Here is a 27,535-nt window from a genome sequence, read left to right on the forward strand (position 1 = left end):
TGAACATCAGACTTAGCCTACACCTTACATGTATAAAAATAGAGAAAACTTAAATATGATACTTTAGTACTGTGCTAGTGCACAGGGTTACAAGCAACCCTAGGCAAAACCATTGTCCCTCAAACTGTGGTAAAAGAACAGGACTTCCTGTAACTACAATAGAAGAGGCGTCGAATCCAATAGTCTTTTAATTACTCTAGAACCCCTCTCTAGTTCTAATTGCTCTCCTACACTACTGCCGTTAAAGCTGCGATGGACAAGGTAAAGGTAACTCGTCTCCTCCAATGTAAAACTCGTGGCTCAGCACCATCCACAACCGGTCAATACAAGACTCTCTATGTTATGTAGATGACTAGTAGTTAAGCGTAAAGAAACCTCATGTGAACTTTCATTTCTTGCGCACCAAATTCTACGCACGAACTGCTTCCCCGCGCAGTAGGATGCCCCGCGCAATAAGGTACCCCGCGTAGAAAGATACTCTATACAGTAGAATACCCCGCATTTTAAGCTACTCGGCATTGTAGGCTAGCCGGCGTAGTGTATCTCTATAAATCAGTATTACTGTAAAGGGCTGCGCCCGTGATCTCTACTGAAGGGATCACGTGATCTTCGACCACGTGATATACCTTCTGTACGGACACGTGATCAGAAGCGAGTAGGTATAAGAGAAGTCTGTACTTAGTTATCTTCTCTTTTTCTCATCTTTTAGCTTCTGTACGATAGGTAGAAGCATACTCGTTCGCTAGGCCTCTCCGCCCATAATAATTACCTTCATAACTATAATCAACACACTATCAAACAAGAAACTAATCTAATTTGGAATTATTCATTATCAATCGAGGCTGACATAATGGCAACTAATACAATTCCTAAGACCATGTTAGCATGGCAGAAGCATGCTGGGAGTTCTGTACCAGTATGTATAATATTTTTTTTGGAGATAGATTGTTTATCGCCATCCAACGTACATATAAAGTGAAGCTAACAGCGATCCGGGTTCGCGTTGAAGTCGATGTCCCTCAAGCGCCTGAGGACGGCTTACTCGTGAAGATCCATGCAGCCGGAGGTAAGATTGAATTTCTCTGTTATTCCACCTGCTAAATACTATTTGCACCAAAAATGGGAAACTGAGTAGCAGACTAGTGTGCCATAGTGACATCACTCTGTTAGAGATGGAGCCACAACCACCCAATCATTTGAAAAAGTATACACTGGTAGGTATTTATTTATTTTTCTGTTACTAAGGTTTAGTGTCACACCGACAAAACCTGGACGAATTGCACTGACTCGTTTATGCCCAGGGCCATGAAGGTTGTGGCGAAGTTATCTCTGTTGGTTCCGCCGCCAGCAAGTTTGTACCGGGTGACATAGTCGCCATCTTGTCGATCCCAGGATGTGGGAAGCACACCTGCCCGGAATGTACCAGGGGTCTTGAAGCGCTTTGCCAGACTGGCGAACGCTACAGGATCGGATACCATGGCTCGTTTGCCCCATATGTTGCCGTTCGAGAAAGAGCCGCAGTCAAACTACCTTCTGGGCTGAGTCCTGTACTCGGGGCAGTTGTAACTGACGCTGTCTTGACTGCATACGGCGCTACTGTTGAAAGAGCCAACGTTAAGAAATCAGATACTGTGTTGCTATTCGGACTTGGTGGGCTAGGCTTCAATGCGCTACAGATTATACTCAGTATTGGGGCGAGGGTCATTGTGGCAGATAACCGACAGGAAGTGCTCGATGAGGCTGTCAAATTTGGCGTTAAGGCCAAAAATGTAGTTCCGCCCGGAACCAGTGCCGCTGAATTCGTCACAAGGAACAAGCTGGTCATTGACAAGACCGTGGACTTTGTTGGTGTTTCAGATACCTTTAGAGCGGCTATTGACTCTGGTAAGTTTGTCTAAGCGCCTCTATTTTTAACAATTTCTTGCTGTGATACATCGAGGCTGACATCAACACCATAGTGAGGATAGGGGGAACTGTGGTGGTGGTCGGTCTTATAAACCCTCATCTGTCATTCAATTCACGTCCCACAATACTAAAGGCGGTTGACATTCTTTTCACCTTTGGAGGATCATACACGAGTCTCGAGGCCTCTCTAGACCTCGTCACAAAGGAGATTGTTAAACCACAGGTCGTAACTAGAGGCATGCATGAACTTCCTCAAGCTTTGGAGGATTTACATCATGGAAAGGTGAAAAGTAGAGTGGTTCTTGTACCCGAGATCCTAGCTTAACCGCTTCTATTGATTGATAGCGTGATAGGGCTATAAAGGAAGAAACGGTAATGATGTAACCATCTAGTAGCGTAAAGGTAATTCTAGCTATCTTCAGTCCTTTCGACGTCTTTGCTAGTAACAAAGCAGAATAGTTGCTGTTCAACTGTATACATCTGACCTCACTATCGCTTGTTTTATCTCACACTCGCATAGTTTCAAGCAGCTTTTGGCCAGGCTTGTATGCACCAATGTGGTTGATTACATGAACAGATATCAAGAAGGTTGTATCACCGAGGCTTGATAAAAGAACAGCTAATGCTTGGCGCTTTTTGATTCAAACACCGTGGTCATTTGCTTATGTCTATATCCGCATACTAGAACAGCCCCAATTCAACGTTTGCGCTCCTCCAATTTCTTCAACAACTCCTTTGTTGAGTGCATCGCTTTATGCTCGGCCTCGCCCTGGGAAATGAAGTTCCGTAGTATGTCCCGATCTTGAGCATTGACCTTGCCGCCGTGGTGGTATTTATTGAACGCCAACCAGTCGAGTGGATACATTGCCTTCTGTAGCCCCAAAAACTGATCCCTAACACTTGCAGCAGTAGTTATGGCAATGGCCTGTTCGCCAACCTGTCCAAATGTACTAAGCCCAAGTATTTCTTTGATTGCCTGAATCCCTAGGGTCCAAAGGTCTCCCTGGATATCAATGTCATCGTAGCTTGGCCAGTCTAAGAGATCAGAGACAGCTATAATAACGTAGATAGGGGCTACCATGGCGTCGATCTGTACAGGGGGGGCAATAGCACACTGTGAAAGCCCACTGGCATTCCATAGCTGAGAAAACTCCTCAGCCAGTGCAGGTGTACTGTTGTCAATTGTCAACCCAGGACCGGCTTTATCGACGTATGCTTGATCAGCCTGTTGTAGCAGCTTTGGATCAACACCGTTGTGTATTGGCAGTGCAACCTTCTTAGGCGCGTATGAATGAATAAATGAGACAACCGCAGCCACTTGGTCCTCTCTAAGACCTGTACGGTTTAACAACCACGATCTCACGCCAATTAGTCCGAGGAGTAGTAAGACCTTAGTAGCAGTCCCTCTGGCTGCATTTGCTATAGTGTCTACCAAGTCCAATCCAGTCTCGGTCTTCAAGGTGTGACCATCGAGTGTGATTATGATGAAATCGTAGCTCGTTCCAGTCAACAAATCCTGTGGGTTTGTAATAAATTTGTATTTGTCGAACTTCCTCAGTTTGTTATCGTGGAAAGAGTAGAGTAGCTGTGGTCGATTGAGGTTTTCTGCTCCGTGAGGTCGGATCAGGTATGTCACATCGACATTTGCTTGAGTAAGAATGTACCCAATAACTAGTCCCAAGGACCCAGCCCCAACGATCAGTACGCGACGTGCTTGTTTCTCAGGCATTTTCGGCGTTGGAAGGCACACTTTTAGGTTTGTAAAAGCAAAGGATGGGAGAATTGAGGACGGTAGTATGTTGTAGCACTCGCATTTAATAGTCTGAAGAATGTTGCACGAACATTGATATTCGTCCGAGAATTTCGTCCATGGCGTATCCGGAGATGAATGCCGAATACTTGCCTCGTCAGATCTGTCCTCACCATTATGGCTTCTATTACTTTATAATTACAGTGCCTTTCAAAAGTTTTGTCTGATGCTAATCTCGGCGCTTCGGCAAAACTCTTCTTGGCGCAACTTCCACCTTTGAGCTGAGCTGTTGATCAGCTGTAGTCATCTATCTACTATGGCTCCTAATACTGATTCTTATACCCGCGTCTTAATTGTAACGTTAAAGTCACCTCCTGTTGGCAAGTCAACGTCACAGATCTCAGAGTTGACTGGTGTCCATCCTCGTACGATTGATCGTATCTATGGTAGAGCTATCGCTGCTGGCTTTGAGCCAAATGTCCTCCCTCTTAAGATCCTCCCACACCACGTCCAGGATGCCCCTCGCTCTGGTAGACCTGCTAAGCAGACAAAGGAGGTGAAGGAGCAGATATTTCAACAAGTACGATGCGATAGATATTGACGAGAGAAGACTTGCGCTGACGTTGCTGGTGGGCTCAGTCTCCAAAGAGTCGAAATCTCTGCCTCTACCGTCTGGAGGGTATTGAGAGAAGTGGGATACAAGAAGACCAAGCCAACGAGGAAGCCTGGGTTGACACAGAAGATGAGGAGTGCTCGTCTTAGATCTATAATCTATACGACGTTGAGAGACTACTCTAGTGTGGTAACTCGCCAGACTGTAACTATATTGAGCTGTGCTGGTTTTTTATATAAAGAGAGACTACAAAGAAAGGAGCTCCACAATCAAGAGCTGAGGCAGTTAGAATATGGCAGTACTGCTAGAGAGATCTCTCACAACTTAGTATTCAAGCTTGGATTAAGTGAATCCTTGTTCATATCCAAAAGATAATTGATCTACAAGTTGGTAATGAATATATAGAGGGGAGAGACAGGCCTAGACTCAGGCAGCAATACTTCGGCTGAATTATCCTTGGCAGACAAAACTTTTAAAAGGCACCTCCGTATTGAACCATGTATATCTCCGAATGGAACAGAATCAAAGCTCCATCTCATTGGCCCGGAAACACGCGGCTCTCAGTCAACTGGTGAAGTCGGAAATCAGATCGCCGACCACCGATAGTAAAGTGAAGTGAACTCGGAAATAAAATTGCCGCCCACCGACAGTATGAAGTCCTACAGCCAGGTCAAGACAGCCGTGCAGAGCCGCAAGATGCCACCCAAGACGACATGGACGACAACGTTGATATCCCCAACATCAACAGCGATCCTTGAGCCAATCGCTTCACCAGGCACTCGCTTCAGACCGCTCTGCAGTCCACCCCATCTCACCCCAAACTCGTGAAAGAAATGTGCAAAGTACCATCAGTCAGCCTGCTGTTTCTAGTCTCGAGGTCGTTTTGGCCTGTCATTCAAAACACAGCTACCACCGTATGCTCTCAAAGTCTTTGTGGCCTTATATCAGTCCCTGGGATACGTTTATATATCTGTGGTAAAATACCTCGGCAATCAAAGAACTACAGGTACTTGCTACTAAACCGGAACCGAACACGAAGAATGATCACAAAAGAACAACATTGGTACTGCCCCACAAAAAGCGACCGTACGCGAGTAGGCTATGATGATGACACTGCTCCATGGCTGATAGTTCACCATACCTTAATCGACAAACAATCGGTATCAAGGTCTGAGGCAGCAACTATAGAAGTAAGGGCCGCCATGGATTGCAAGTTTGATGGTGCTTTTGCCGTCCAAGAAACTTCCAGTGACAAGAGCACCCACCCTCTGCATTATGTTGCCGAGAAGTTTTTCGCGCCACTGGATACCCTCAATGGCTTCGCTATCCGGCCACTATTATGTCCATGGATCATATCGTTGTACTATCCTAGTGGTCTTCAGTTCACATGTTTCCTAATCATCACTCCGCAAAACACTTCTCATTGTCTAGATATTGTCAACAAGTTGCTTCATTTGCACCAATCTAACACGGCTATCTAGAACCAGAAGCATGTGTGCGCTTAGACTTGAGCAACATTAGTGAACGTTCAAAAAGAAACAGTCAGCGAGAGATGGCTACTAACGAAAATCCACTGCCGCATCAAGCGCAAGAAATGATCTGTAAGATAAAGAGTGATCACGCTAGCTTCTATACATCAGTGTCACATCATAGCCGGAGTTTACCACAATGCTGACTTACGATTGGGGCACCACCCTGAAAAGGTAGGGCCAAAAGTCGCCATAGAATCTGCCAAAGCCTTCGCTGCGCGCCACCTTCGAGAAGCAATCGATTGTGCTGTTATACAGATCTTGCCGCAAATTTTAACTTTTGACGTTGCGAGATGGGCCTAAGTTCTGATTCTGCAGTCTCGTCTTCACAAAAGTCAAACGGCTGGCTGATAAATGCACCTGCAAAACCCCCAATAGCAGCCACTGTGACACTGCGTTACTCTTGGGATAGATCAGCATGTCGCTGAAGCTAGTTCTTTGCCTCGGAGAAGAATACAAGCTGGCCAAGATTCGTGGACATAGCACGTGCTACTACAGGCATCATGCCAGCCCACAGCACCGCAATACCTTCTGTCCGTATGATGCGCCTTAGCGCATCGACAGCGGATCTATAGTAATGAATTCAATCAGCGCCAGGTGTTGCTCCGTTGGCCTGCATCCTGATCAGCGTTACTTCGGTGGGATTCCCTATAGTTGTCGCCAGTGCACCAGCAGACATGCTAGCGACAGCTCGCCTTCCAAAACCAAGCGATGTTCCTCTCTCGGCGGCGCGTTGCTGCAGCATACTTTCAAACGTTGTGAATAAGCCAATCCGCGCCGTACCATACATCATGACACGTAGTAAGCCAGCCGACAAGCCGTTATACAGTTCGGCTACTCTGCGCTGAACGATGAGACCACGAATGAGCGACATTGAAGATGCTGCTGCTTTAGACTTTTCATACTGCATGAGTTGCATTCGAACTTTCAAAGTATTAATCGGCTGGACCACTACCGTCGCTACCATACCTGCACCGCAACCAGAGATAAACGGGGCCAGTGCCAGTAAAATTGCGTGTTGTCGCCATGCTTTCTCATACTCTTCGCTTTTTCCAGCGTTATTTGGTTGCATCATCTACCCTTTGGGAGGAGTCGTCCTTCAAGGCGGACAATCTCGAGATACGTCCTTGCAATAGTGGGTGGTGGGTTGTTGAAGCTCCTGTAAACATTGGAGAATGAAAGTAATCTGAACAAACCCTGGAAAATACGTAATTCTGTTCTATATTGAAGCTCTATAAAGTCCTAGGGATCACTAGGTGATATTCCGACTCATCTAGTAGTAGTATGGACTTTCTGCCGGTCGGCTCTCACGCTATAAACGCCTCGGTAAATTCATTCCACCTCTTCTGTGGGCACGGATAGCCTCGATTCATTCGGCCGGTCCACTCTGTTTTGATGCAACATTGTAAGTAATTGGTTGTATCTATCTATTTTTTGTATTTCTAATATTTTCATCGCACAAGTTCAAGTAACTTACTGCCATGTGTGGTGATACCCCAGGTTCAACTAAAGAGTTCATCACATGAGCTCAGTCGCATGGAGAGCCGCAAGTCGCAATATGCTCGGGTCATTGGGTTCCATATTAGATCCCCAAAAAAGGCCTGTCTCCCGTTTGTCAGTATCCACCGCTAAAACTGGCAGCCAAAATAGTTGGCTGCGATTGATCGAGCAGCCCTTGATAGAGATTGAGGCAGCTGCCAAGGCTCCCCTTATCAGCATAAAAAGAGAAGACTGTAGCAGCTGAGCTGGGATGAATGTCGGCGCTAGTATAACTAGCTAAGATTATGTGCAGTGACTTTAGGTGTGTCGCTATCATATATGACTCCCCTTCGCCCCACGAATATGGTTTTAATTCATCGAAAAGCACACACATGGAAATTACCTGTTTATATTCTTTTAGCTGTTTTTATGCAGAAACACTCAAAGAATTACTATATAGTATATTGTGAGGAGAAAAGGCTGTACACTCTCAAGTTTGTAAAACGCAGAGTTCAGTATCTCAACTATGTGTATAGAGTGCTTTGCGCAGGTTTTGCGTGCAGCCGAAACTACGCACTCGTCTTATGGCCTACATGTAGCATCTTTTCTATCTGGAGGAACTGTTTCTGATAGATGCCGATGGACCAGAACCACTGCATAGTGGTAGTGTAGCTGAGCTGCATGAACTGCCATCAATCTTCCTGTTGGCTCTTCTTGCATTTTACAGAGTTTCTGTTCCAAATGCTCATTCCATGTGGTCAGGTTTTCGTTGATTCTAAAAATCTTGGTGAGTGTAGCGTGATTGTGTTTTCCCCCCATGTTGATTGAATCTATCGTGACACTGGCTAACGCGGCAACGTCGCATATAGATGTTCCCAATGTGGCCCCGTCCAAGATTTTGGTCAAGTCCAAGGCTTGAAGTCTATCATGGGTGGAGACAGCTGGCGTATAGTGAAAGTCATCTTGGCTCTCGTGAGCTCGAGACACTGTTGCTTTTACTTTGCATGTCCAGTTGTTTACCCCCAATATTCGCATCGGCTCAAAAGCAATGACGGAAAGCCTCTGGAATAGAATTCGCTGTGTGATCCCAATATGCGGTCAGTTTCCACTACAGCGACAGCTGATTATGAGTGCTTACCGCAACGCCGTACTGGTAAACTGAACTACAAGGCCACTGTTACCGAGAGCAAATTCAAGATCACTGAGAATTATCAGGCCAGCTATGGCTGACTTCCGGGGGGTGTGTGACGATTCAAAAGCCAGGCGGCGTTTTGCCTTCAACCGGAAATCTAGCTTATATGAAGTACTAAAGCCGTGCACAGAACCATGAGTGATACCAGCACAATGGGACCCAATAGCAATCATACAGCGCTTCAAAAAGACCAAGCAGTTGCAACCTGTTCGCTCGCCCAAAAGCTTGCCCGAGTCTAGTTTACGGACTACGGGATTCAGTGGTTCGTACAAGCTCCAGGAATGGCTCAGCAAGTACGAATAGAATGGTTTGTCTATTCTATAACCTCTTCTTCGTACGCACAGGCCTTGCATATGTCCTGCATTTTATACACCTGCGATTCTTCCAAGTAGGCACGGAGTCCTGTCGGCGTCTCAGAACTGTATAGACTGGTTTTTATCCATTCTGACGATTTGACTACTTGTTCAAGTCACATACGGTTTTTTGATACTGTTTGCCTGCTTCAACAGACATGAATATGTCGAAAGTCAGATCCGACTGTTTGGCTCGCCATTCATGGCCGTTCTTGGCTAAGCCTTCTTCTTCAACTTCTCGTTTGTTCTCCTGACACACGGCAGATAGATTTGATGATGCAAGTTCCATGATCGCGGGTGCTTGTGATTTCACAAGTGGTCGTCCCCCGCTTGGCGGATCGATGCCGTGTTGCTACAGCGTAATTTGAGGCAAAGTCAAGTGCTTACTGCGTAGGGAAGCCACAGAGGACTGCGGAACAGGACTAAACAACATCAGGCGACGGGCTACTTTCATGCTCCAAGCTTGGGCTCACAATTTTTGTTTGAATAGCTCCGGAAACTCGCATATTCGGCAATGGCTAGTGCACCATGCACAGGAATGGGCTCCGTTCTGCAAAATGCACTGCTGTGGTTCAGTTGACCTAGCCAATAAAATCACAATTAGGCATATTGCAGACTATCTTTCGACATGCTCGGCTTAATTTGCATGCCAGATGAGCCCCGCGGTATGTTCTCTTCTTGCTTTGTCCGCCAATATTTGGCGCACCTGAGTCAAATGAATCTTTCGTTACACTCATTTTAGAGGGTTGTCAGGTTTTTTTTGATAGTATTCTCTAACACAGGGATGGAATATCACAACACAATCATTATTACAGAAACTTTTATTCATTGATTGCAATATGGTGATGCAGTCATCTGCTGAAGGAGCCTTTGCCTAACTAGGGAAGAAACCCTCGGTAGTTGTACAAACCTGCCTCGGCTATTGCACATTGCACCAATCATGGAAAAGATCAATCGTCATATATGAATAACTAATGAGTCGAATGTCAAAATCAGAGACTCTGTTCAGCTCAGTTATCGTGGAAGTGCAACCGAGGAGATGGCCACGACGTCGCATTCGCTGCTACTTGCGTACTAACATACGGGTTCAAATATACTAAGACATATATATCTTACCTTGTGTTACTGTGCGCTGTACGCTACCCATCTTCATGGAAAGTCCAAACATGATGGCACCCCGCAGGCTTTGGGACCACCCAAATCCACAAACCACATGGATGTGGAGGTTTAAGCAAAGTCTGGAGGATGCCACCGGATTAAAATTCCCAGTACGGAACATAGGAATCGTAAGCATCTGAAGAGCATTGCTGACCATATGGCAGGTGTATGAAGATTTGCATAATTATTCTGTCGCCCATCGATCGGACTTTTGGCGTTTCACCTTCAGTTTTCTGCCCTTGGTCTACGAAGGGCCTATTCCCTCGATGGTCATCAATGAGACGGCGCGTATAGATGCCATACCAGAGTGGTTCCCCGGTGTCTACTTGAATTGGGCTGAGAACGTACTATTTGCTGGCAATGATGCTGGAAAACCCGTGTACTCCCCTGGGAAAGAAGATGGAACCATTGCAATTCTCGAAGTCAAGGAAGGAACGACCGAACAGGTCCGACCCGTCACATGGCAGGAATTGCGGACCCGAGTTGGAAGACTATCGCAGGCAATGCGTGCGCGAGGGGTTCATAAAGGAGACCGAATTGCTGTCGTTGCAAACAACTCTGTAGATACGTTAACAGTCTTCCTGGCTGCCACAAGCATTGGTGCTATCTTCAGCTCCATCAGCACTGATGTCGGAGCACGAGGCATCCTGGAGCGGCTCTCCCAGATTCGACCCAAATTTGTTTTCGTAGACGACCGAGCATTGTACAATCGCAAAGAGACCGATCTCCGCCCTTTAATGCAGCAGATTAGTCAAGGACTTCGCAAATTTGCAGAGTTTCAGGGTGTAGTTGCCCTGGTGCGTTTCGCCAACAGGCCCGCCGATATCACAGCCATCGCTAAATCCTACACACTGGCTAATTTCCTTTCTATCGTAATTTCGGATGCTCTTATCTTCGAGCGATGTCGATTTTCAGATCCCTTTTTAATCGTGTATTCTTCAGGAACAACTGGAAAGCCAAAATGTATTGTCCACTGCATTGGTGGCGTTCTTCTCAACGGATGCAAGGAGAGCCGACTTCATCGAAGTATTGACCACACTTCCGTCCATCTCCAATATACCACCACTGGGTGGATAATGTATCTTGTTTCGGTATTAAGTCTGGTACTTGGGGCTAAGATAGTTATGTATGATGGTAGCCCATTCGTGCCCGATCCAGCCAATCTCATCCGCTTGGCAAGCAGGACTGGAGTCACACATCTGGGCATCAGCCCCCGATTCTTGCAAACATTGCGCGAAAACAACATCTCACCACGAAAAGTTGCCGATCTAAGCCGCCTACAGACTCTTTCAAGTACAGGTATGGTGCTATCCGATTCCCTGTTCGAGTGGGTCTACGATGAAGCCTTTCCAAGCACAGTCCATCTAGACAATATCTCTGGGGGAACAGACTTGGCGGGCGCACTCACTGCGGGCAATCCTCTCCTACCCTTGTATGTGGGGGGATGTCAAAGTAAAGCTTTAGGTCTAGCTGTGGAGGTTTTCGAAACTAGGCAACATACAGGCGGTGGTATGCAAAAGGGAAATCCTCTCCCGATTGGACAGCCTGGTGAGCTTGTGTGTACCGTTTCTTTCCCCAGTATGCCGGTAGGCTTCTGGGGTGATGATGGATCTCGTCGCTACTTCGAGAGCTACTTCAGTCAATTCGACAATGTATGGACACATGGCGATTTTGTAATGGTTCACCCAATCACGAAGCAGATCATCTTTCTCGGCAGAGCGGATGGTGTTCTCAATCCAAGTGGCATCCGCTTTGGCAGCGCAGAGATATACGGAGTCATCGAGGCCAGCTTTGCTGATCAGATTGCTGACAGCATTTGCGTTGGACAAAAGCGCGTTCAGGACACGGACGAAAAGGTTATTCTATTCTTGCTACTGAGACCTGGACATTTTTTCACTGCTCAGCTGGTAGATGAAATCAAGAATGCGATCCGCAGACAATTGAGCCCGCGGCATGTCCCCCAGTTCGTATTTGAAACACCAGAGATACCAGTAAGTGCATCGGAGAGGGCAAGATTCTAAAGCGAGCTTACTCATGTTACAGATGACATTCAACGGAAAGAAGGTCGAACTCCCAGTCAAGCAGATTGTTTCCGGAAATTCCATCACACCATCTCGCGCCATTGCAAATCCCAAGTGTCTTGATTACTATTATCAATTCTCCAAGGATGAGGTATTACACGCTGCATCTGAACCTTCAGCCAAACTGTAGTGAGGTCCGCTCAAGATTTCAGCGGAAACGAGCGCCCTGGTATTGAAGCGTGGCATTGTACATGAAAATAGAAGGTGTTCTTTCACGCTTTCCTTGGCATCGATTACTACGAAAATCTCCGACGACGTGGAGCCATGAGAACGCGTTATGAAATAAGGTCAAGATCTTTTCTATGATAATGCTGAGTTATGGCGCGATATCTACGGGCTGTGCTTCTCAATCCATGGCTAAGTAATTCTTATATGTAGTTATTGATGATCTTATATCATCTACTTAATTATTACATCGCCAATAACAGAACTAGATGAGGCCAAGTCAAGGGGCTTAAATAAATCAGCCCTTATCTCTTTTACATAGGCCTTTCCTTCCGCGGTACACAGTGCTGTCGCAGCGATAAGATGTCGCAGCGCGAAAAGAAGGTAAGGAATAGGCTTTCGACCCACAATCGGTACGTAGTTAAAGTACTGATAGGTGGCAACTAGGAAACAATGTTTTTTTGGGTGGGAGCTGGTTGAATTCTTCTACCCGCGATAGTTATCTGGTAAATATATGTATGGCCTTAAAACAATCACGTGCCTATTACATCATAGTATGCACAATATAACATCACACAAGATATGACTTCAAGAGACCGGAGAATTGACTGGCGACATGTTTGGGTAATCAACCGAGACAATAAGACCTCTTTTCGATGGCGTTTTGTTGCTCAGAACCACTGGAACATATAGATTACCTACACACAGCTCCCCCGTAATATCTTTCTGTGCTCAGTCATGCAGGATTGGCATTCTCAAACGGTTTTGTGCACCAGCCAAGCCTCATCTTGTAGCCGCTTCAATTCACCTTTTGCATGACCAAAATGACTAGAGTCAGACTATGCATCACGCCATGTGGCAGTTGTTGTAGCTGCGAAAATGGAGGATCAATATCCTGCAAGATAGCTCAACTGATGACAATTGGCAGGGAAGTTGGATATGGCAGGCAACCGTTTTTCGATCGAATCTGTCATTCGGCCAAACCAGTAGAAGCACATCCCTCTGTGACATTGTCACACGCCATGTTGAAAGTGAGTCTCGTCTTCGGAGTATTCCGGGAAGCGAATGATGTGCCGGCTATGGCTTTAGTATAAATCACCTTATTTTTCCCACAGTTGGTTAGACTTCATAATTGAACTACAAATAAACAAATTAGTCCCGTTTCAGTTGCCGAGGATATTCGGTGTTTATAGTACGCGGCTTTGGTTCCTCGGCAGTCCTTGCAATGCCAATTACAACGTCATGTTATGACAGCATTGAAACCAATATGGGAACCCTTGTAGTAGTCTGGCCATATAAACGGAAAGGAAATGAGCTATAGCCTTTATTCAATCGCAATAAGCGGTGCAATCGTAGACGACCAGCCTGCGTTACAATGGGCTACCAGAATTTGCGGTTATCAGTGGGCCTCCACTTGACACTATTGGTGGGTGGCATTAGGATTGGATGCCATCACCTCAAGAGACTGGTAACACCGCGTTCACTGACAAAGCAATATCAACTGCAGAGTACCATTGCCCGCGACCGCCATGTTCGGATCATGGAGGTTGGACCACGAGATGGGCTCCAGAACATCAATCAGTTGGTGCCCCAGGAAGTCAAGACCGAGTTGATACAGCGTCTCGCAGAGACTGGTTTGCAGGAAATCGAGGCAAAGTCGTTCGTTTCACCAAAATAGGTGCCTCAGCTCGCAGATGGACGGGCCGTTCTTCAAGATGTGCTGCAATTCGCAAAGTCGAGAAAGTTGTCGGAATCTTACCTCCGTTTCCCCGTTCTCGCGCCAAACATGAAAGGCTTGGAAAATGCAAGGGCAGCCGGTGCTGATGAGATTGTGGTTTTTGCGTCGGTCATTGAGGCCTTCAGTAGGGCAAATCAAAATTGTACCGTAGAGGAGGCTATCTCTCAGGCCAGAGTTGTAACCAAGGAAGCACTTGCCTCTGGTGTCAAAGTCAGAAGATAAGCCCATCCATATCTCGTGACCGCTTACATGGAATCGTACCGACCGATCACAAGTGTTCTCTACCAACCCCGCGCATGGGGCTTCAGCTTTACGTTCCAGGGCAGCAGGAAGACATCACCAACGCGATTTAATCTTAGATTTTCATTTGCTGTATTACGCAAAAAGATTTCTATCGAACATCTGGTGCAAATTCTTTGCTACAAGGACCTTATCAGAACATACCTGATACTGTTACTAATGATCATTGCTACTCGCCTCTGTATCCGAGCAGAAAAGCTGCTCTTCGCCATACATAAACAATAACTTCTAGGTAGACCCAGTACTCGCTGACCTATATAATTCTTGGTCTTTTCACCACTGATCGGAGCGATTCTTGATAATGTGGCCTCTCTCAGGTAACGATCGATGTGATACTCCTTTGCGTAGCCCATGCCGCCATGAGACAGTACTGCTCGTTCCGCGGCCTTGAAAGCAGCCTCTGAAGCTAGAAATTTCCCAGAATCGGCGTATTCGCCACTTTCGTACCCTTGATCGTACAAGCGTCCTGCAAGATAGAGCATTAGCCTTGCCGCTTCCAGATTCATCCAGCATTCTGCGAGTGGGTGTTGGATCCCCTGGTATTTACCAATGGGATTACCAAAAACCGCACGATCTTTGGCATAGTTTGATGCCTGACGAGCAGCAGCGAATCTGATGCCTAGGGCCTCCGCGCCTACGAGCACCCACTCGGCGTTTAGTCCATGCATTATTATCTTGAAACCATCGCTTTCCTGTCCAATTAGATCCTCAGCTAGAACTTTCCAGTTTTCGAAGAAGAGAGTATTGCTATGGACCGCATTGCGCCCCATTTTTGGAATCTTCGTAACTTCTACTACATTCCGATCGAGATCTGTGTAGAACAGGGAGAGACCGTGGCTAGGTTTTGAGCATTTTCTTCTTGTCGAGATCATCTGCTCTAGCCTTTTAAATTGCACTACATTACATAGCAATAACTCCATCTTCCCTTGCTTAGCGGCATCATTGCTGTCACCATTACGATCTTGCGTCTCTGCTGTCATTAATTCGCCCAACTGCGACATGTGACTTGCGGGATATGTATTTTCGGTTCAACACCATCCGTTCCAACTACCGCATTGCCCGCAGCCGGTTCAAAAACGTAGCAAACGCTTCTCTCACCACCGACTCGGGCGTCGCCAACATCACCACCGTAGTCCCGACATATTTAGTGCCAGCACGTTCACGGCAGATATTCGGTTATGCTTGATGGCCTGTTCATATTGTAGCCATCGGTGAGCTGCTGGTGCTCACATGATACCAAATCATACCTTCAGTCAAGACAATCAAGCGAGACGAGTCTGAATGGAGAAGAACGACAAAAGACGCGGAAAAGAAGCGGGGACAAGCGAGCCAAGAACAGGACTTGTCAACAGGATGCGTATTTTTATCTACTGAGTATCTCTACTTGAACTTGTACACCAGAACGGGTGTAAAACCAAGGTATATGTGTATATTTACAAGAAACGAAATTTTCTCAGGTTACATTTCTGACCCAACCCAATGCTAAAGAGCCAAAAACAACAATAGTCCCAAAGATGAGCTCCACGAGCAATCAAATTAATCCCATACAAATCCGCTCATTATGTCGTTACAACGGAAAGAAGTAAACATCCATCCTCGACAGACGCCGTTAAGTAAACGTGTGTAGAACCAAAAGAAGATACCGCAAACAATGCCGCCTTTGTATGTTTTAGCTGCTTTTTGTACATGTAAGAAACTTTCATGAAGTAATAGAGTGACACTAATACACTGGTGTATGAAGAAAGATGATGAGGCGCGGTCGCGGCGTCTGAGGACGGCAAGAATGTATTAGAAGAAATGAGCGCCGTAGCCGTTGACTCCGTTGAGTGGCGGCTGGAGAAGTGTTGGGGGCTGCTGCTGTTGGACGATATTGGCTGGAACATAATGTGCCTGGTAAGGATGTTGCGGCATACTAAAGTCTGCGACAAGAAGAGGATTGCCAAAGCCTGTTGGCCTTCGAGGTGCTGGGGCGGGAGCCGGGGCTGGCACAGGCGCTAGAGAGACCTGGGACATTTGCTGAACTACCATTTGCGGCTGCTGTTGATACATGACGTTGCCGTCTTGCATCTGGCCGTTGAGCTGTTGTTGCTGCTGCTGCTGCTGTTGCTGCTGCTGCTGTTGCTGCTGAGGCGGCGGCAGCGGCTGTTGTTGCGATTGGTCTTGGTTTTGTGGTGTGTCCCAGCCCCATTTTTGTTTCAACTCTGTATTGACGAAGCCCACGCGCCACCCCGTCTCCTGTCTGATCTTATCAAAGATTTGGAGAACCTCTTCTTGCTCGCGGCGGTCGGTCAGAGGCTCGGCCGCAATAGCGAGTGATCTTAGCGCCACGCTAGCGACGCCACGATCTTTGACATGTGCGCTAATACCGCAGATGAACTTTGAATTCTGCTCGAGCATGGCCCACATTTCCGGTTCGCTGGCTGCTTGTACGGGGTTGATTTGGGCTAACAAAACCAAGGACGTGTGGTAGAATAGGCGCGCGATGATGGATGCGCGTTTGATTAACCAAACTTCTGGAAATGCAGAGCCGGAAATGGTCTGTCCAGGGTACAGGTAGGCCATTGGGTGCATAGTCCTGGGGATGTTTTCATTCCATCTGTCAGTCATTTCCTTGAGCCGCAGCCATTCATTGTGGCGGTCGTGTAATGTTTGCCTGGCGACATCTTGGTTACGTGGTATTGAGGCGCGGAAGTTGCATATCCTAGCGACAATGTACAAAATCCGGTGTGTCCAAACTTCTTCCCTTCCTGATTCAGTCTCTGCGGTAAAGTCCATTTCGATGCCCCAGTCGTCTGGATCCCACGCGACCTGCCAATTGAAGTGCAGACAGCTCAGAATCTCCATGCCTACGTTGAGCCAGAAACACGCTGCGCCAATGCCTGTGGACCTGGCATTCCAACGGCACTCCTTGATCAAGGCGCGGGCGCCAGCAATGTGGTTCATGCGTTGTAATGCGCGCTCGGCCATGATTTCGTATACGTTTAGAATGACAGCAGTGGTCGCACACAGAATGGTGTCACGGTCGGGGTTCTGCAGGGAATGCAGTAGGTCGCGTGTGGCTACATCATAGTAATGTAGGGCCTTTTCCTCGCTGTACTTTGGGTTGACAAGGGCAAGATGTCGTGCACCACATGCAAGAAAAGCATGCAGTAACATAGGTTCGTTGAGGGCGTGGAAGGGCAGTAGACGTGAAAAGTGCTTATGTGCATCCATGCTATCCATCCAGATACCGATTTCTTCAACAAAGACTTGCATGTACAGCACCTCCTCTTGGCTTTTTAGATAGTCGCGCGTAGGAAGGGGACCTGGGCTAGCCGAGTGTTCCATGGTGTATGAGGAAGGAGTTGGGCCGCTTGAGTAATTGGATACTATGCAAGTTAGCAACAGAGTTTTTCTTATCGAAAATGGTGGACGAGCTCACTTGTGCGTCCATGTTGATGCTGTGTGCGGTGCTGATCCAGGTTGTAGTTGAGTTGTGCTTGTTGGTACGAGTCATGGGCGATGCCTTGCATTGGTGGGAGGTGTTGACGCGACGCAGGGGGTGGGGCCATGCCAAAGGCATTGTCGGCCATGGGCATGTGAGACTCCATTTCCTCAACAGGATACATTTCTCGGCCACCGACATATTCGGAGGCGATTGTGCGAGACTCATCCATGAAGGCGACTTGGTAGTCGATGCCCTGGGGGATCAGATATGCGTTTCGCTCGCAGGTGGTGTCGAGGAAGTTGAGCTTCTTGCCCCAATTGCATTCTCGCTGGGATTTGAGGCAGTTGTTGCAAGTGGGCTTGGTCTCGTCGCATTTGAGATGGCGCTCTCTGCATGTCAAGCAGCCGGTGCGCGTGCGCTTTGGTTTGTCATCTACGGTGGTGTCGCTCGCTCGTTTCCTGGTGGGCAGCGTCTTATTTGTGGGAGAGTCATTGTTGGAAGAGGGCGTAGCAGTGTCTGCCATGGTGCCGCTGCTGTTGCGCACAGAGCCGGTTCGAGGATGGTCGCTGCACAGGGGGGCTGCTGGGCGTGAGGCCACCACGACCCTAGAGTAGGGCGTGCAGCGAAGCGACTACGTTAACCCCTCCACTTTTGTGGTTGTGGATGTGGTTGTTGTGACTGTGGGTTTGGAGGGGGTTTTTGGGGAGTCGGAGTGGATTGGTAAGAAGTCGAGGCAAGGGCGCACGGTTGGAGGGCGCAGATGGAGTTAATGGTCTGGAATGGGATCGGAGGGAGGGAGATGTGTGTGTCGGGCGCGAGTCTGGAACACCGAGTCGGGGGAGAGCAGAGCAGAAGCAAAACGGAGGAGGCGTCTAAAAAGGAAGAAGGAAAGAAACGAATATGAATGTCGACTAGGGCCAAGGCGTCAGACGGGTGGAATATTGGATGGGAGCTGGGCGGGCGGGCGAGCGACGACGGGGAATAGGGAGGACGGGCGGGCGATGGCATGGGGGCGCAGTGGCTGCCGGGGCCTGCGAGGGGCAGGTCGAGGCGAGGCGAGGCGAGGGCCCATGAAGCGAGGGGCAGCGCGGGTAACGCAGACTGCGTGTGATGTGCGTAGTAAGTAGTAGTAGTAACTATTCAAAGAGAGCATTGGCGCTGGGCGCATTGGCTGGACGGGCGACGGGCGACGTGTGAGTGCGAGTGCGAGGGCGTCATGTGCGCGCCGTCCCGGGCGCAATGCGCAAACGCAAACGGGCCTGGGCTGGGCGTGAGGAGCGAACAACGGGCAGCAACCTACAAGCATGTGTCGGACCCGCGGATACTTGTCAAGAACGTCCATGATTACGACCGTCGGCAGCTCCGTGGCGGTGCAGGGAGCGAGACTCGTCTAATGTTGCAGACAGCTGCAAATAAGCTCGTCGCCATACGAGATCCCTGCATCCATCCATCGGCAATCGCATGGGCACTACTTGTGCGTATCTGCGTATGTATCTATTTAAGTACATATGTGATATCCCCCTGCACCTGTATCGAAATATCTAAAAGAGACTAGCGGTATGCTAGCAATGCTGACATCATCGCTCGACCTAACTTACATACACGTCATTATATACGAACAGCGAGTAAGTCTAAGACACACCTTGACGCTGAGCCACTCACCCATATGCAAGCCTCCCAGCCGCACCACCCAAAGCGCCCAGCCTGCTCAACATGTTGAGAGACATGCGATGCTCTCCAAGACTGACACCCTGAGTAGAATGAGCGGGTTGCCCGCTCGTCTCTTCAATTGGAGACTAGATTCTCCCGACTGGTGTACTATATCGGGCAACATTTCCTACTGTCCTCAGTAGACTGCGAATTTCAGTAGAAGCCTTATAAGATTGCTCTTCTAGTAGTATCAAGCTAAAGCGCTGCCTCCTCGTGTTCTACCAATTCGAGTATCCCAGACAACCATCTATCACGGAGCATATCCAACGGTGACCAAGACATATCTTCCACCGGAACAAGCTCCGTCGATGATCCATTCCAGATATACGCCAAAGCCTCATGGAACTCCTTAGTACCATCCTGGAGTTCAATCTCCACCGTCACCCGGCTCAAATCGTACATGCCCCCCTGGAAACCATCCATCGCCTCCCGATCCGCACCGTTTAGTCCAAATATGATCATTCCTGTTGTCTCAACATTCGGATCACTACTCGGTATAAGCGCTGGATATGCCGCACCCTTGACTGTACGCCGTTGATACCCGCGGAGCACCGCTGGCGTCATATTCTGCGCGATGTCGCGGAGTGACATGCGCTCGGTGACGGCGCGGATTGTGCCCGGGAAGAGGAAGGCCCCAATGGAAAGCAACGGCGCGGATTTCTTGAACGGCAGGGCCCCTTTTCGTAGCTGAAGGAATTGGTCTCTTGAAATGCGGTTGTTGACTGCGAGGAGGAAGCTTTTAGGAAGAGTGGAATATTGTCCTGTAAAGCCCATTTTTTGAAGACTCTCCAAGGCAGGCTCGTGGGCCTGATTGCTGAAAGAGCGCAAGACAAGTTGAGTTTGAGAAGGCTGGGGGATAACCAGATCATTTGGAGGTGCATCCCCGTCAAATTTAGACAAGTCATCGTTGATGTTACCATCCCAGTCAGCGTCAATTTCGGCAGTGAGTACTTCGGTGTAGGACGTGAGGCTTTCCAGATATCTGTCTAGCAGAAATCCGCGCTCATCTCTAGGTTGCGCCAGATCTCGAGGTAGTTGCTCCTGTAGCCTGGCTATTTCCTCCAGGATTCGCACCGTATCTTGCCTGATGTGAGAAGTATCATCTCGGATGACAGCTTTGTCCTTGACTTCTCTTGTCATTGTCCAGGAAAGCAGGTCGACCGCAATCTCCAATGCCCGTCTATTGGACTCAAGCACGGAGTGATGTCTTTGGATATCTAATTTTCCGTTCATGGCCCATCTGATCTGGCCAGCGACAGACTTGGCAAGAAAGTTGCGAGACTTTTCAAGGGATTCTTGGATCTGCCTGATTGTGGTAGCACAACAGTCTATAATTCCAAGGATTTGTTTCTTAAAGGAGATAGGAAGTGATGTTGACGCTTCGCTACCGGATTCCGTGTCCAGATCTTCGCGAAGCAGCTCAAGCGTCCTCTTGATAGATTGCAGTTCATTTTCGACAATGTTAAGATCTGACCGAGATTCGCGGACGGATCGTATAAAGGAGGATATCGATATCGATGCGGCATTGATAAGTTGGATGGTGGCTATGGATGCGTCTACAATAGAAAGCGAATTCATTTTCCGTTGGATGCCGCTTGAAGGCTTGTTGACCTCTTCCTGGAGCCGCCTGAATGCGTTGTCCTCGCCTTCACCATAGATGAGCGGCATGTAGATCCCAAATATACCCAGTAGCGAGTATGCCTTGTCTTCTCTACGCGTGGTTCGACGGCTTTTTGCCCACGATAATCGCTCCTCAATACCGAACTCCTCTAATGGGGTTCCTCGAAGGGCTAGGGTAGCGATTCCCGTTATCTTGTGAATTTGCCGCTCTAGCGATTTCTTATCACCTAGACGCGAGCCTTCTTGGGAGAAGAATTCGACTGAATGCGGGGCAAGAAGCTCTTGAAGGGTCCAACCCCGGGTAAACCATCTGCTTTCCAGGAAAGACGATTCCCAAGTAAACTCAGAGAATTCGTATGCATTCGGCTTTGCTGTCGAAACATCGGATAGGTAGACGTAGCATTTCACCGCATTCTGGTACCAGCGAAACATAGAATTGATAGCCTCCTGAAGCTCAACGTGGTTTGACTTGTCGATACAACAAGTGTCAATCCAAAAGTATTGCAAGTCGTCTTGTTTGGCTTGTTCTCCACAGAACTGGATCTTCCTATAACCAAACTTATCCTTGCCAGTCCCATTTGTCATGTCTGCAAAGGTGACCTCTGTGTCTACATCCCATGTGTGCGAAAGTATCGCATATGGAGGGATAGTCTCATCGCCAACCAAATCCTTAGTCAGGCAAAAGTCGCCAGTGCTGCTGCGTCGCAAAAGACGCATTGTTTCGTGTGGAGTTGGACGGGGGCCAGATGGGTTATGGCCTAGTTTAAACGCGACAGAGAGATAAGAGCACGGCAACCCACTCGTCGGCTAAGAATACCATACTTAGTCATCAAGGTTAACGAGCATAACAGCAAAACAAAATACTAACTATACCTAAGATTGGGTTCCAAGCACGAGACAGTTCAAGAGTAGATTTGAAGGGACAGCTTCGCTCAGGACAGGTGGGACTGAATGCTCAGCTCAATGTGTGGCTTTGTATCAGCGCAGACGTGCATCATGCGGAGTCAGACTTTAGCGGAGGGTGCGTTCGAATGCGACTAAATCTAATATATTCACAACTTAACGAGTGGGTGAACGCTTTAATCACGCTAGCAGGGAGGACGGCCGACCTGCTCTAGCCAGGGCCTTGTCGAGATATGCTGAATTCAATGACAGTGTGAGACGAAAATCGTTGACTGGGAAGACTGAGCCACAGGTGGCGAAAATCAGGCACACAAGCCACTAGTACCGTCCAGCATGATTAGCACTGCAGGGGGCATGCGGGGGCACTGCTAGAATACAGCTATACTGCTTCTGGATTTACCGTACGGTTAATTTCTTTATTCTTAGCTTATCTGCGCCTCTTGATTATTGTTGACTTTGTTATGATGAGAAGCACTGGTGGGTTTCCGGCAGGCAGGGAAGGACGTTAGCCAAGTATTTACACTCACACATACGTAGATACGCATTGCACTTGGCTGTATCTATGCAAGCACGCACATACATACAGGAGGATTGCAGATACCAGCCCCGGCCTCGTGGCGTCGCTCTCATGACGCCAGCATCGACCGCCGTCAGCTCGCCGTGTGGGTAATGGGTATGGGTATGGGTATGGGCATGCAGCTAATACTACCTGGGCTGTCTTAGGCTCGACATGGTCTCCTTCTCCTCGACCGTTCAGCCGAAATGCCTCCACCCGTCGTTGGTTGTGTTCGCCCCACTCGTCCTGCCTCGCCGATCTCATCTCGCGCCGTCTTGCCCAAGACCACCACTTCAGCTTACCCTTACCACACATGGCTGTCGCCCGACACTCGTCCACCCTGCCACCCGCCCTGCCCGCCTGCATTCTCCGCGGCCACGCTTCCCAGATCCATTGTGTGCACTTTGTCCGCTGCAACGCCTATCTTCTCACTGGCGATGCCGATGGCTGCGTCGTCTATTGGAGTCTCGCTACCAAGAGGGCCGTCTACGTGTGGAAGGCCCATGCGGGCCCCATTCTCGCCCTCGCCCAATGGGATCACGACCGCATCCTCACGTACGTTGCTCTCGTTATCCACCCTTACATACACCACGCATGCGCCCCTTGCTCGTCCCTCATTCGTCCCTGCCAAATATCCTCATTTTAAAAAAATTCATCTGATTAACGTGTGCCTCACAGTCATGGTCGAGACAATACCCTCCGAGTATGGCAGCTGAGGCCACAAGGTCGTCTGCCAGACAAGATCGCTCTTCCTGCAGATTCAGACGACCACACCCAGCCGCTGCCATGGCTGCTCCACTCGCTTCCTGTCAACACCCTCAATTTCTGCGCCTTTTCCATGTGCTGCCAGTACACGCTGCCCCGCACAGACCAGACAGGCCCTAATCCCATCCTCGTAGCTGTTCCGGGGAGGGACGACAAGCAGTTTGAAGTATGGCTCCTTCCGGACGAGACCCTCAAAATCATAGTCCCGCGAGTGCAAACAGTCGAGACAGGTACGCGTCATTGTGTCAACCCTGCAACCACAAAAGTCGCTAATATCCCTAGGCATGGTCATGGCTGTCAGGTTGCTTCGCCATCAACGCTCGCGAACCATCTTGCTCCTTGCTGGGTACGAGGGTGGCGTCGCCGCAGCCTTCAAGCTCCCGGGTGACTGCACCGGCCCTTCCGTCGGCTCTGCTGAGCTTATTTACCTCAGCCAGCCCCATTCTCAGCCCGTCTTGTCACTCGATGCTTCGCCGGATGGCGACTTCTTCTTCACTTCATCTGCTGACGCCAAATTGGCCAAGCATCGTGTGCCCGAGCTGATTCTCGATGCCAATGAGGAAGGTGAAGATGAAACTACCATGATACCGCCATCAGCGCCTGCCAGTCGATTATCAGAGACAATAGAGGGCGTGCCTCAGCCCGTCGACTCCTCCGAGTCCCCACCTTTGTTTGCGAAGCCGCCTGCCAAGGGAAAAACATCGGAAACTCCCAAGCCAGGTGGTTTATCATCTCTACTCTCGTCGTCCTCTACACCACTTCCCCGCATCAAGCCTGCACCGCCAGTCCAATCGGTAGTGGCGTTAGAGCCTGCATACAAAATCATAGACACCAAACATGCTGGCCAACAATCGCTCCGAGTCCGCTCTGACGGCCGGCTCATTGTCACCGGAGGTTGGGATGCTCGCGTTCGCATATATAGTAGCAAAACTCTCAAGGAAGTCGCAGTGCTCAAGTGGCACAAGGAAGGCGTCTACGCAGTAGCATTTGCCGACATATTGACAGCAGAAGACCTAGCAGTGGAAGACTCAGAGCCAGAAACACGTGTCGAGAGCCGTGGGCAGGAGCGCGAGAACGAAACAAAGATGAAGCATTGGGTTGCTGCTGGGGCCAAGGATGGCAAAGTCAGTCTTTGGGAAGTGTTTTAAAGCATCTTGGCTTGGCTATAGCCTCTTTGACACGGTATCTCTGGTCAAGAAATATCCGTACAACTTCATCAACAATTAAGAGCATTGCTTGTAATTCGCTGAAAATGCGAATCAGTGAGATTTGCAATAATGTTCGAATGCTTATACCAGTATCCGTAGCAGTCCGGTGGCTGGCGAATCGGAGGCGATGCAGGCCCGCTATGCCTTCCCCACAAGCCGAGGCCCAAGGGATAGGCCGGGGAAGTGGGTCCACCTCAAGTTCAACAGTCGCGCCGTCATTCTTGCCAGGCAACGCATCTCGCGCCTTATTTGACAATGCCATAACACTACACCACCCACAGCCCACGGACCCACAGAACAAGTAGATCAATTACGACCCTGACCGAAAACGCGCCTTCCCATGTCATCAGCGCAGTTGGTCCCAAACTCCCCCTGACGAGACGCATCTCCGCCCGGCGCATCAGCTACCTCCTGCCCTCTGGACACCATGACCCGCTCAGACGAGGTGCAGAGCCCTCAAGCTTCACCCTCGTCTACCTCTGAACAAGCTCCCGACCTCAGCATAACAGCAGACGACAATGTGCATCTCCACGCAGCCGGCTACAATGAGTCGCCCGATCGCGGCCTCATACACAGCTTCGCGCGCTTCCGCTCCTCGCCTCTGGACTTTTTGCGCGAAGTGTCGCTTCACTTCTCTGGAACAGGATGGCGTTCTTTTGATCACCACATTGGCCAGCCAGAGTTTTACTCGGGCTTCAGTGAAGATATGAAAGGAAGGGTGCTGAGCAGCCCAATGCTCATCACCAAAATACGTGAACTGGCGGACAAGAGAATTGAGGTTGAAGCCAAGCAGGGATTGCTAAACGACGAAGATAGAAAGTCCAAGAGGAGGGCCGAGATTGAAGAGTCACTCATGCAGGTCAGCGAGGGGTGGACAGACTCGATGATATGCAAAATGGAGAGCAGGCCTTTTATAAGAGGTGCATACTACTTTGCAACTCAGCTCCTCACCAGGGCATACCATCAGGGTGTTCACGTTTCAAGCGAGGAAGTCTTGCGGTTACGCGCGGTAGCTGAAAAAGCCGCCAAGGACAAGCACTCGATCATATTCCTGCCTTGCCATCGCTCCCATGTCGACTATGTTTCTCTCCAGATTATCTGCTACAGGCTTGGTCTTGCCCTGCCCACCGTTGTAGCTGGCGACAACTTAAACTTTCCAGTTGTGGGTTCATTTCTTCAACATGCAGGCGCCATGTGGATACGACGGAGCTTCGGAGACGATCAATTGTATATCACGCTGGTTCAGGCATACATAGATACTCTGTTGCGATGTGGTTATAACCTTGAGTGCTTCGTCGAAGGAGGCCGGAGTCGAACAGGCAAGCTGCTGCCACCAAAGTTTGGCATCTTGAGTTACATGCTGGATAGTGTTGCCAGTGGCCGGGTAGACGATGCCATAATTTGTCCGGTTTCAACGCAGTATGACAAGGTCATTGAGGTTGAGTAAGTCTGCGAAATTTCTCAAAGATGAACATGGATACTAACAGTGAACAGCTCGTATATTAGCGAGCTCCTCGGCCAGCCAAAGCCGAAAGAAAATCTCATGGATTTCTTGTCTGCTTCGTCCGTCCTCTCGCTCAAGCTTGGCCGTGTAGACGTCCGTTTCCACGAGCCCTGGTCTCTCAAGTCGTTCATTACCCAACAACGCGATCGCTTCTCCAAGCTTCCCCAAGAAATCGATACCAAAGAAGATCGACTCCGTATCCTCCGCACGCTGGGGTACAAAGTGCTGTCGGAAATCAATGACGTCTCAGTCGTCATGCCTACGGCGTTGGTAGGCACCGTCCTGCTCACTCTTCGCGGCCGTGGTGTCGGCAAAACTGAACTCATCCGACGCGTAGAATGGCTTAGTGACCGTGTGCGAGCCCAAGGGGGCCGCGTAGCACACTTTGGCAATCTCCCCACCAGCGTTGTCGTCGACCGCGCACTTGAAGTGCTCGGCCCAGGGCTCGTCGGCCTTGTACCTGACCTCCCAGAAGACACATTTTACGCCGTCGATCGATTCCAGCTCTCTTTCTACCGCAATATGACCATCCACTTGTTCATCTTGCAAAGTCTCGTCAGCGCAGCACTATACACACACGTCAAGCAGGGCGGCGGGCCCGAGTACCAACGCATGTCATACACTGACCTACGCGCCCAAGTCCATTTCCTCTCCCAGCTCTTCCGCGGCGAATTCATCTTCCCCACCGAAGGTCTCGACACCAACCTCTCCAAAACCCTCCTCGGCCTCGAAAAAGACGACGTCATAACCCTAACCCGCTCCTCCCCAGAACCTTCCTCCTCCCCAGAAACCCCTTCCTCCTGCTCGTCTACCGAATCGAAAATCGAATGGATTGAGCTCTCCCCCACCGAACGCGCTCAGGGCCGCGAAAACTACGACTTCTACTGCTTCCTCATCTGGCCTTTTATCGAAGCCGCCTGGCTCGGCGCAATAAGCCTAATGATGCTTACACCCCCTTTATCATCGTCACCATCATCAACACCTCAGTCCCCAAAATGGCTCGACCAAAAGAAAACTCAAGACCACGCCCAACTCCTCGGCAAAACCCTCTACCACCAAGGCGACCTCTCCTACTTCGAAGCTGTGAACAAGGAAACGCTGAAGAACGCTTACACGAGGTTCCAAGAGGAGGGCATGATTGTTGTTGCCCGGCCCCGCAATGGCGAGGGAGCGGCGAAGAAGAATAAGAATGCCCTGGGTATACGGCTCGCGGATGAGTGGGTGCCGCAGCGGAAAACGGATGGTAGCGGGAGTATAGTGGCGGATGGCCCGTTGTGGCGGTTTGCAGAGAGGATTAGTGCGAGTAGGCGCGAGGGCAAGAACCGGAGAGATGGGGCGACGGTGCAGAATAGGGTTTTGGGGCTTGTGGATCTTGTGGCCAAGGGTCTGTGGGAGGATGCTAGTGCGGTTGTTTCCGAGGGTGAAGGGGTGGAGTTGGGAGGGGAGGGACAGAGGGCAGAGACGAAGACAAAGAGTATGCGGAAGAGGGGGAATATGGCAAAGCTTTGAGGTGGCTTTAGTCAACTTCTTTTTTTTGGGTTCTTGTCTTCAGTTCTGAATAGCTACGCAAGAAGAGCGT

The 27,535-nt window shown here is 49.2% G+C and overlaps 11 protein-coding genes across 11 annotated transcripts; 6 read left to right on the forward strand and 5 right to left on the reverse strand.

Annotated features, from left to right (window-relative positions):
- Positions 1-576: 576 nt before the first annotated feature.
- COCSADRAFT_341489 (uncharacterized protein) lies at positions 577-2,416 on the forward strand. The gene is made up of 5 exons (XM_007696628.1): positions 577-920; positions 989-1,066; positions 1,144-1,214; positions 1,302-1,884; positions 1,959-2,416. The coding sequence occupies exons 1-5, from the start codon at positions 851-853 to the stop codon at positions 2,228-2,230; spliced, it is 1,074 nt and encodes a 357-aa protein (XP_007694818.1). The 5' UTR covers positions 577-850; the 3' UTR covers positions 2,231-2,416.
- Positions 2,417-3,707, reverse strand: COCSADRAFT_210838 (uncharacterized protein). The gene has a single exon (XM_007696629.1). The coding sequence runs from the start codon at positions 3,632-3,634 to the stop codon at positions 2,603-2,605; it is 1,032 nt and encodes a 343-aa protein (XP_007694819.1). The 5' UTR covers positions 3,635-3,707; the 3' UTR covers positions 2,417-2,602.
- Positions 3,708-3,866: 159 nt separating this feature from the next.
- Positions 3,867-4,581, forward strand: COCSADRAFT_32214 (uncharacterized protein). The gene has a single exon (XM_007696042.1). The coding sequence runs from the start codon at positions 3,972-3,974 to the stop codon at positions 4,254-4,256; it is 285 nt and encodes a 94-aa protein (XP_007694232.1). The 5' UTR covers positions 3,867-3,971; the 3' UTR covers positions 4,257-4,581.
- A 1,751-nt stretch (positions 4,582-6,332) lies between these two features.
- Positions 6,333-6,869, reverse strand: COCSADRAFT_341498 (uncharacterized protein; the record flags this gene model as incomplete). The annotated part of the gene is made up of 1 exon (XM_007696630.1): positions 6,333-6,869. One exon carries the CDS (start codon positions 6,867-6,869, stop codon positions 6,381-6,383), a length of 489 nt encoding a protein of 162 aa, XP_007694820.1. The 3' UTR covers positions 6,333-6,380.
- Positions 6,870-9,972: 3,103 nt separating this feature from the next.
- Positions 9,973-12,190, forward strand: COCSADRAFT_76167 (uncharacterized protein; the record flags this gene model as incomplete). Its single annotated transcript, XM_007696631.1, has 3 exons — positions 9,973-10,089; positions 10,144-11,970; positions 12,023-12,190. 3 exons carry the CDS (start codon positions 9,973-9,975, stop codon positions 12,188-12,190), a joined length of 2,112 nt encoding a protein of 703 aa, XP_007694821.1.
- Positions 12,191-13,600: 1,410 nt separating this feature from the next.
- Positions 13,601-13,941, forward strand: COCSADRAFT_341502 (uncharacterized protein; the record flags this gene model as incomplete). The annotated part of the gene is made up of 1 exon (XM_007696632.1): positions 13,601-13,941. The coding sequence occupies one exon, from the start codon at positions 13,601-13,603 to the stop codon at positions 13,901-13,903; it is 303 nt and encodes a 100-aa protein (XP_007694822.1). The 3' UTR covers positions 13,904-13,941.
- A 441-nt stretch (positions 13,942-14,382) lies between these two features.
- COCSADRAFT_76345 (uncharacterized protein) lies at positions 14,383-15,135 on the reverse strand (the record flags this gene model as incomplete). Its single annotated transcript, XM_007696633.1, has 1 exon — positions 14,383-15,135. One exon carries the CDS (start codon positions 15,133-15,135, stop codon positions 14,383-14,385), a length of 753 nt encoding a protein of 250 aa, XP_007694823.1.
- Positions 15,136-16,051: 916 nt separating this feature from the next.
- Positions 16,052-18,213, reverse strand: COCSADRAFT_166493 (uncharacterized protein; the record flags this gene model as incomplete). The annotated part of the gene is made up of 2 exons (XM_007696634.1): positions 16,052-17,631; positions 17,685-18,213. 2 exons carry the CDS (start codon positions 18,211-18,213, stop codon positions 16,052-16,054), a joined length of 2,109 nt encoding a protein of 702 aa, XP_007694824.1.
- Positions 18,214-19,559: 1,346 nt separating this feature from the next.
- Positions 19,560-21,758, reverse strand: COCSADRAFT_32217 (uncharacterized protein). The gene has a single exon (XM_007696043.1). The coding sequence runs from the start codon at positions 21,735-21,737 to the stop codon at positions 19,596-19,598; it is 2,142 nt and encodes a 713-aa protein (XP_007694233.1). The 5' UTR covers positions 21,738-21,758; the 3' UTR covers positions 19,560-19,595.
- Positions 21,759-22,770: 1,012 nt separating this feature from the next.
- Positions 22,771-24,483, forward strand: COCSADRAFT_32218 (uncharacterized protein). The gene is made up of 3 exons (XM_007696044.1): positions 22,771-23,034; positions 23,158-23,474; positions 23,527-24,483. The coding sequence occupies exons 1-3, from the start codon at positions 22,793-22,795 to the stop codon at positions 24,390-24,392; spliced, it is 1,425 nt and encodes a 474-aa protein (XP_007694234.1). The 5' UTR covers positions 22,771-22,792; the 3' UTR covers positions 24,393-24,483.
- Positions 24,484-24,879: 396 nt separating this feature from the next.
- On the forward strand, positions 24,880-27,465 carry COCSADRAFT_155694 (uncharacterized protein; the record flags this gene model as incomplete). The annotated part of the gene is made up of 2 exons (XM_007696635.1): positions 24,880-25,895; positions 25,947-27,465. The coding sequence occupies 2 exons, from the start codon at positions 24,880-24,882 to the stop codon at positions 27,463-27,465; spliced, it is 2,535 nt and encodes an 844-aa protein (XP_007694825.1).
- Positions 27,466-27,535: the final 70 nt, after the last annotated feature.

This window comes from Bipolaris sorokiniana (genome assembly GCF_000338995.1).
Source record: "Bipolaris sorokiniana ND90Pr unplaced genomic scaffold COCSAscaffold_1, whole genome shotgun sequence".
In the NCBI taxonomy this organism is placed as follows: domain Eukaryota; kingdom Fungi; phylum Ascomycota; class Dothideomycetes; order Pleosporales; family Pleosporaceae; genus Bipolaris; species Bipolaris sorokiniana.

Coding starts and splice junctions, on each gene's coding strand:
- COCSADRAFT_32217 (XM_007696043.1), bottom strand. CDS start 21,737: ATGCGTCTTTTGCGACGCAGCAGCACTGGCGACTTTTGCCTGACTAAG.
- COCSADRAFT_32218 (XM_007696044.1), top strand. CDS start 22,793: ATGGCTGTCGCCCGACACTCGTCCACCCTGCCACCCGCCCTGCCCGCC. Junction 23,035..23,157: donor GATCACGACCGCATCCTCAC/GTACGTTGCTCT, acceptor TGTGCCTCACAG/TCATGGTCGAGACAATACCC. Junction 23,475..23,526: donor AGTGCAAACAGTCGAGACAG/GTACGCGTCATT, acceptor TAATATCCCTAG/GCATGGTCATGGCTGTCAGG.
- COCSADRAFT_341489 (XM_007696628.1), top strand. CDS start 851: ATGGCAACTAATACAATTCCTAAGACCATGTTAGCATGGCAGAAGCAT. Junction 921..988: donor TGGGAGTTCTGTACCAGTAT/GTATAATATTTT, acceptor TGAAGCTAACAG/CGATCCGGGTTCGCGTTGAA. Junction 1,885..1,958: donor TAGAGCGGCTATTGACTCTG/GTAAGTTTGTCT, acceptor TCAACACCATAG/TGAGGATAGGGGGAACTGTG.
- COCSADRAFT_210838 (XM_007696629.1), bottom strand. CDS start 3,634: ATGCCTGAGAAACAAGCACGTCGCGTACTGATCGTTGGGGCTGGGTCC.
- COCSADRAFT_32214 (XM_007696042.1), top strand. CDS start 3,972: ATGGCTCCTAATACTGATTCTTATACCCGCGTCTTAATTGTAACGTTA.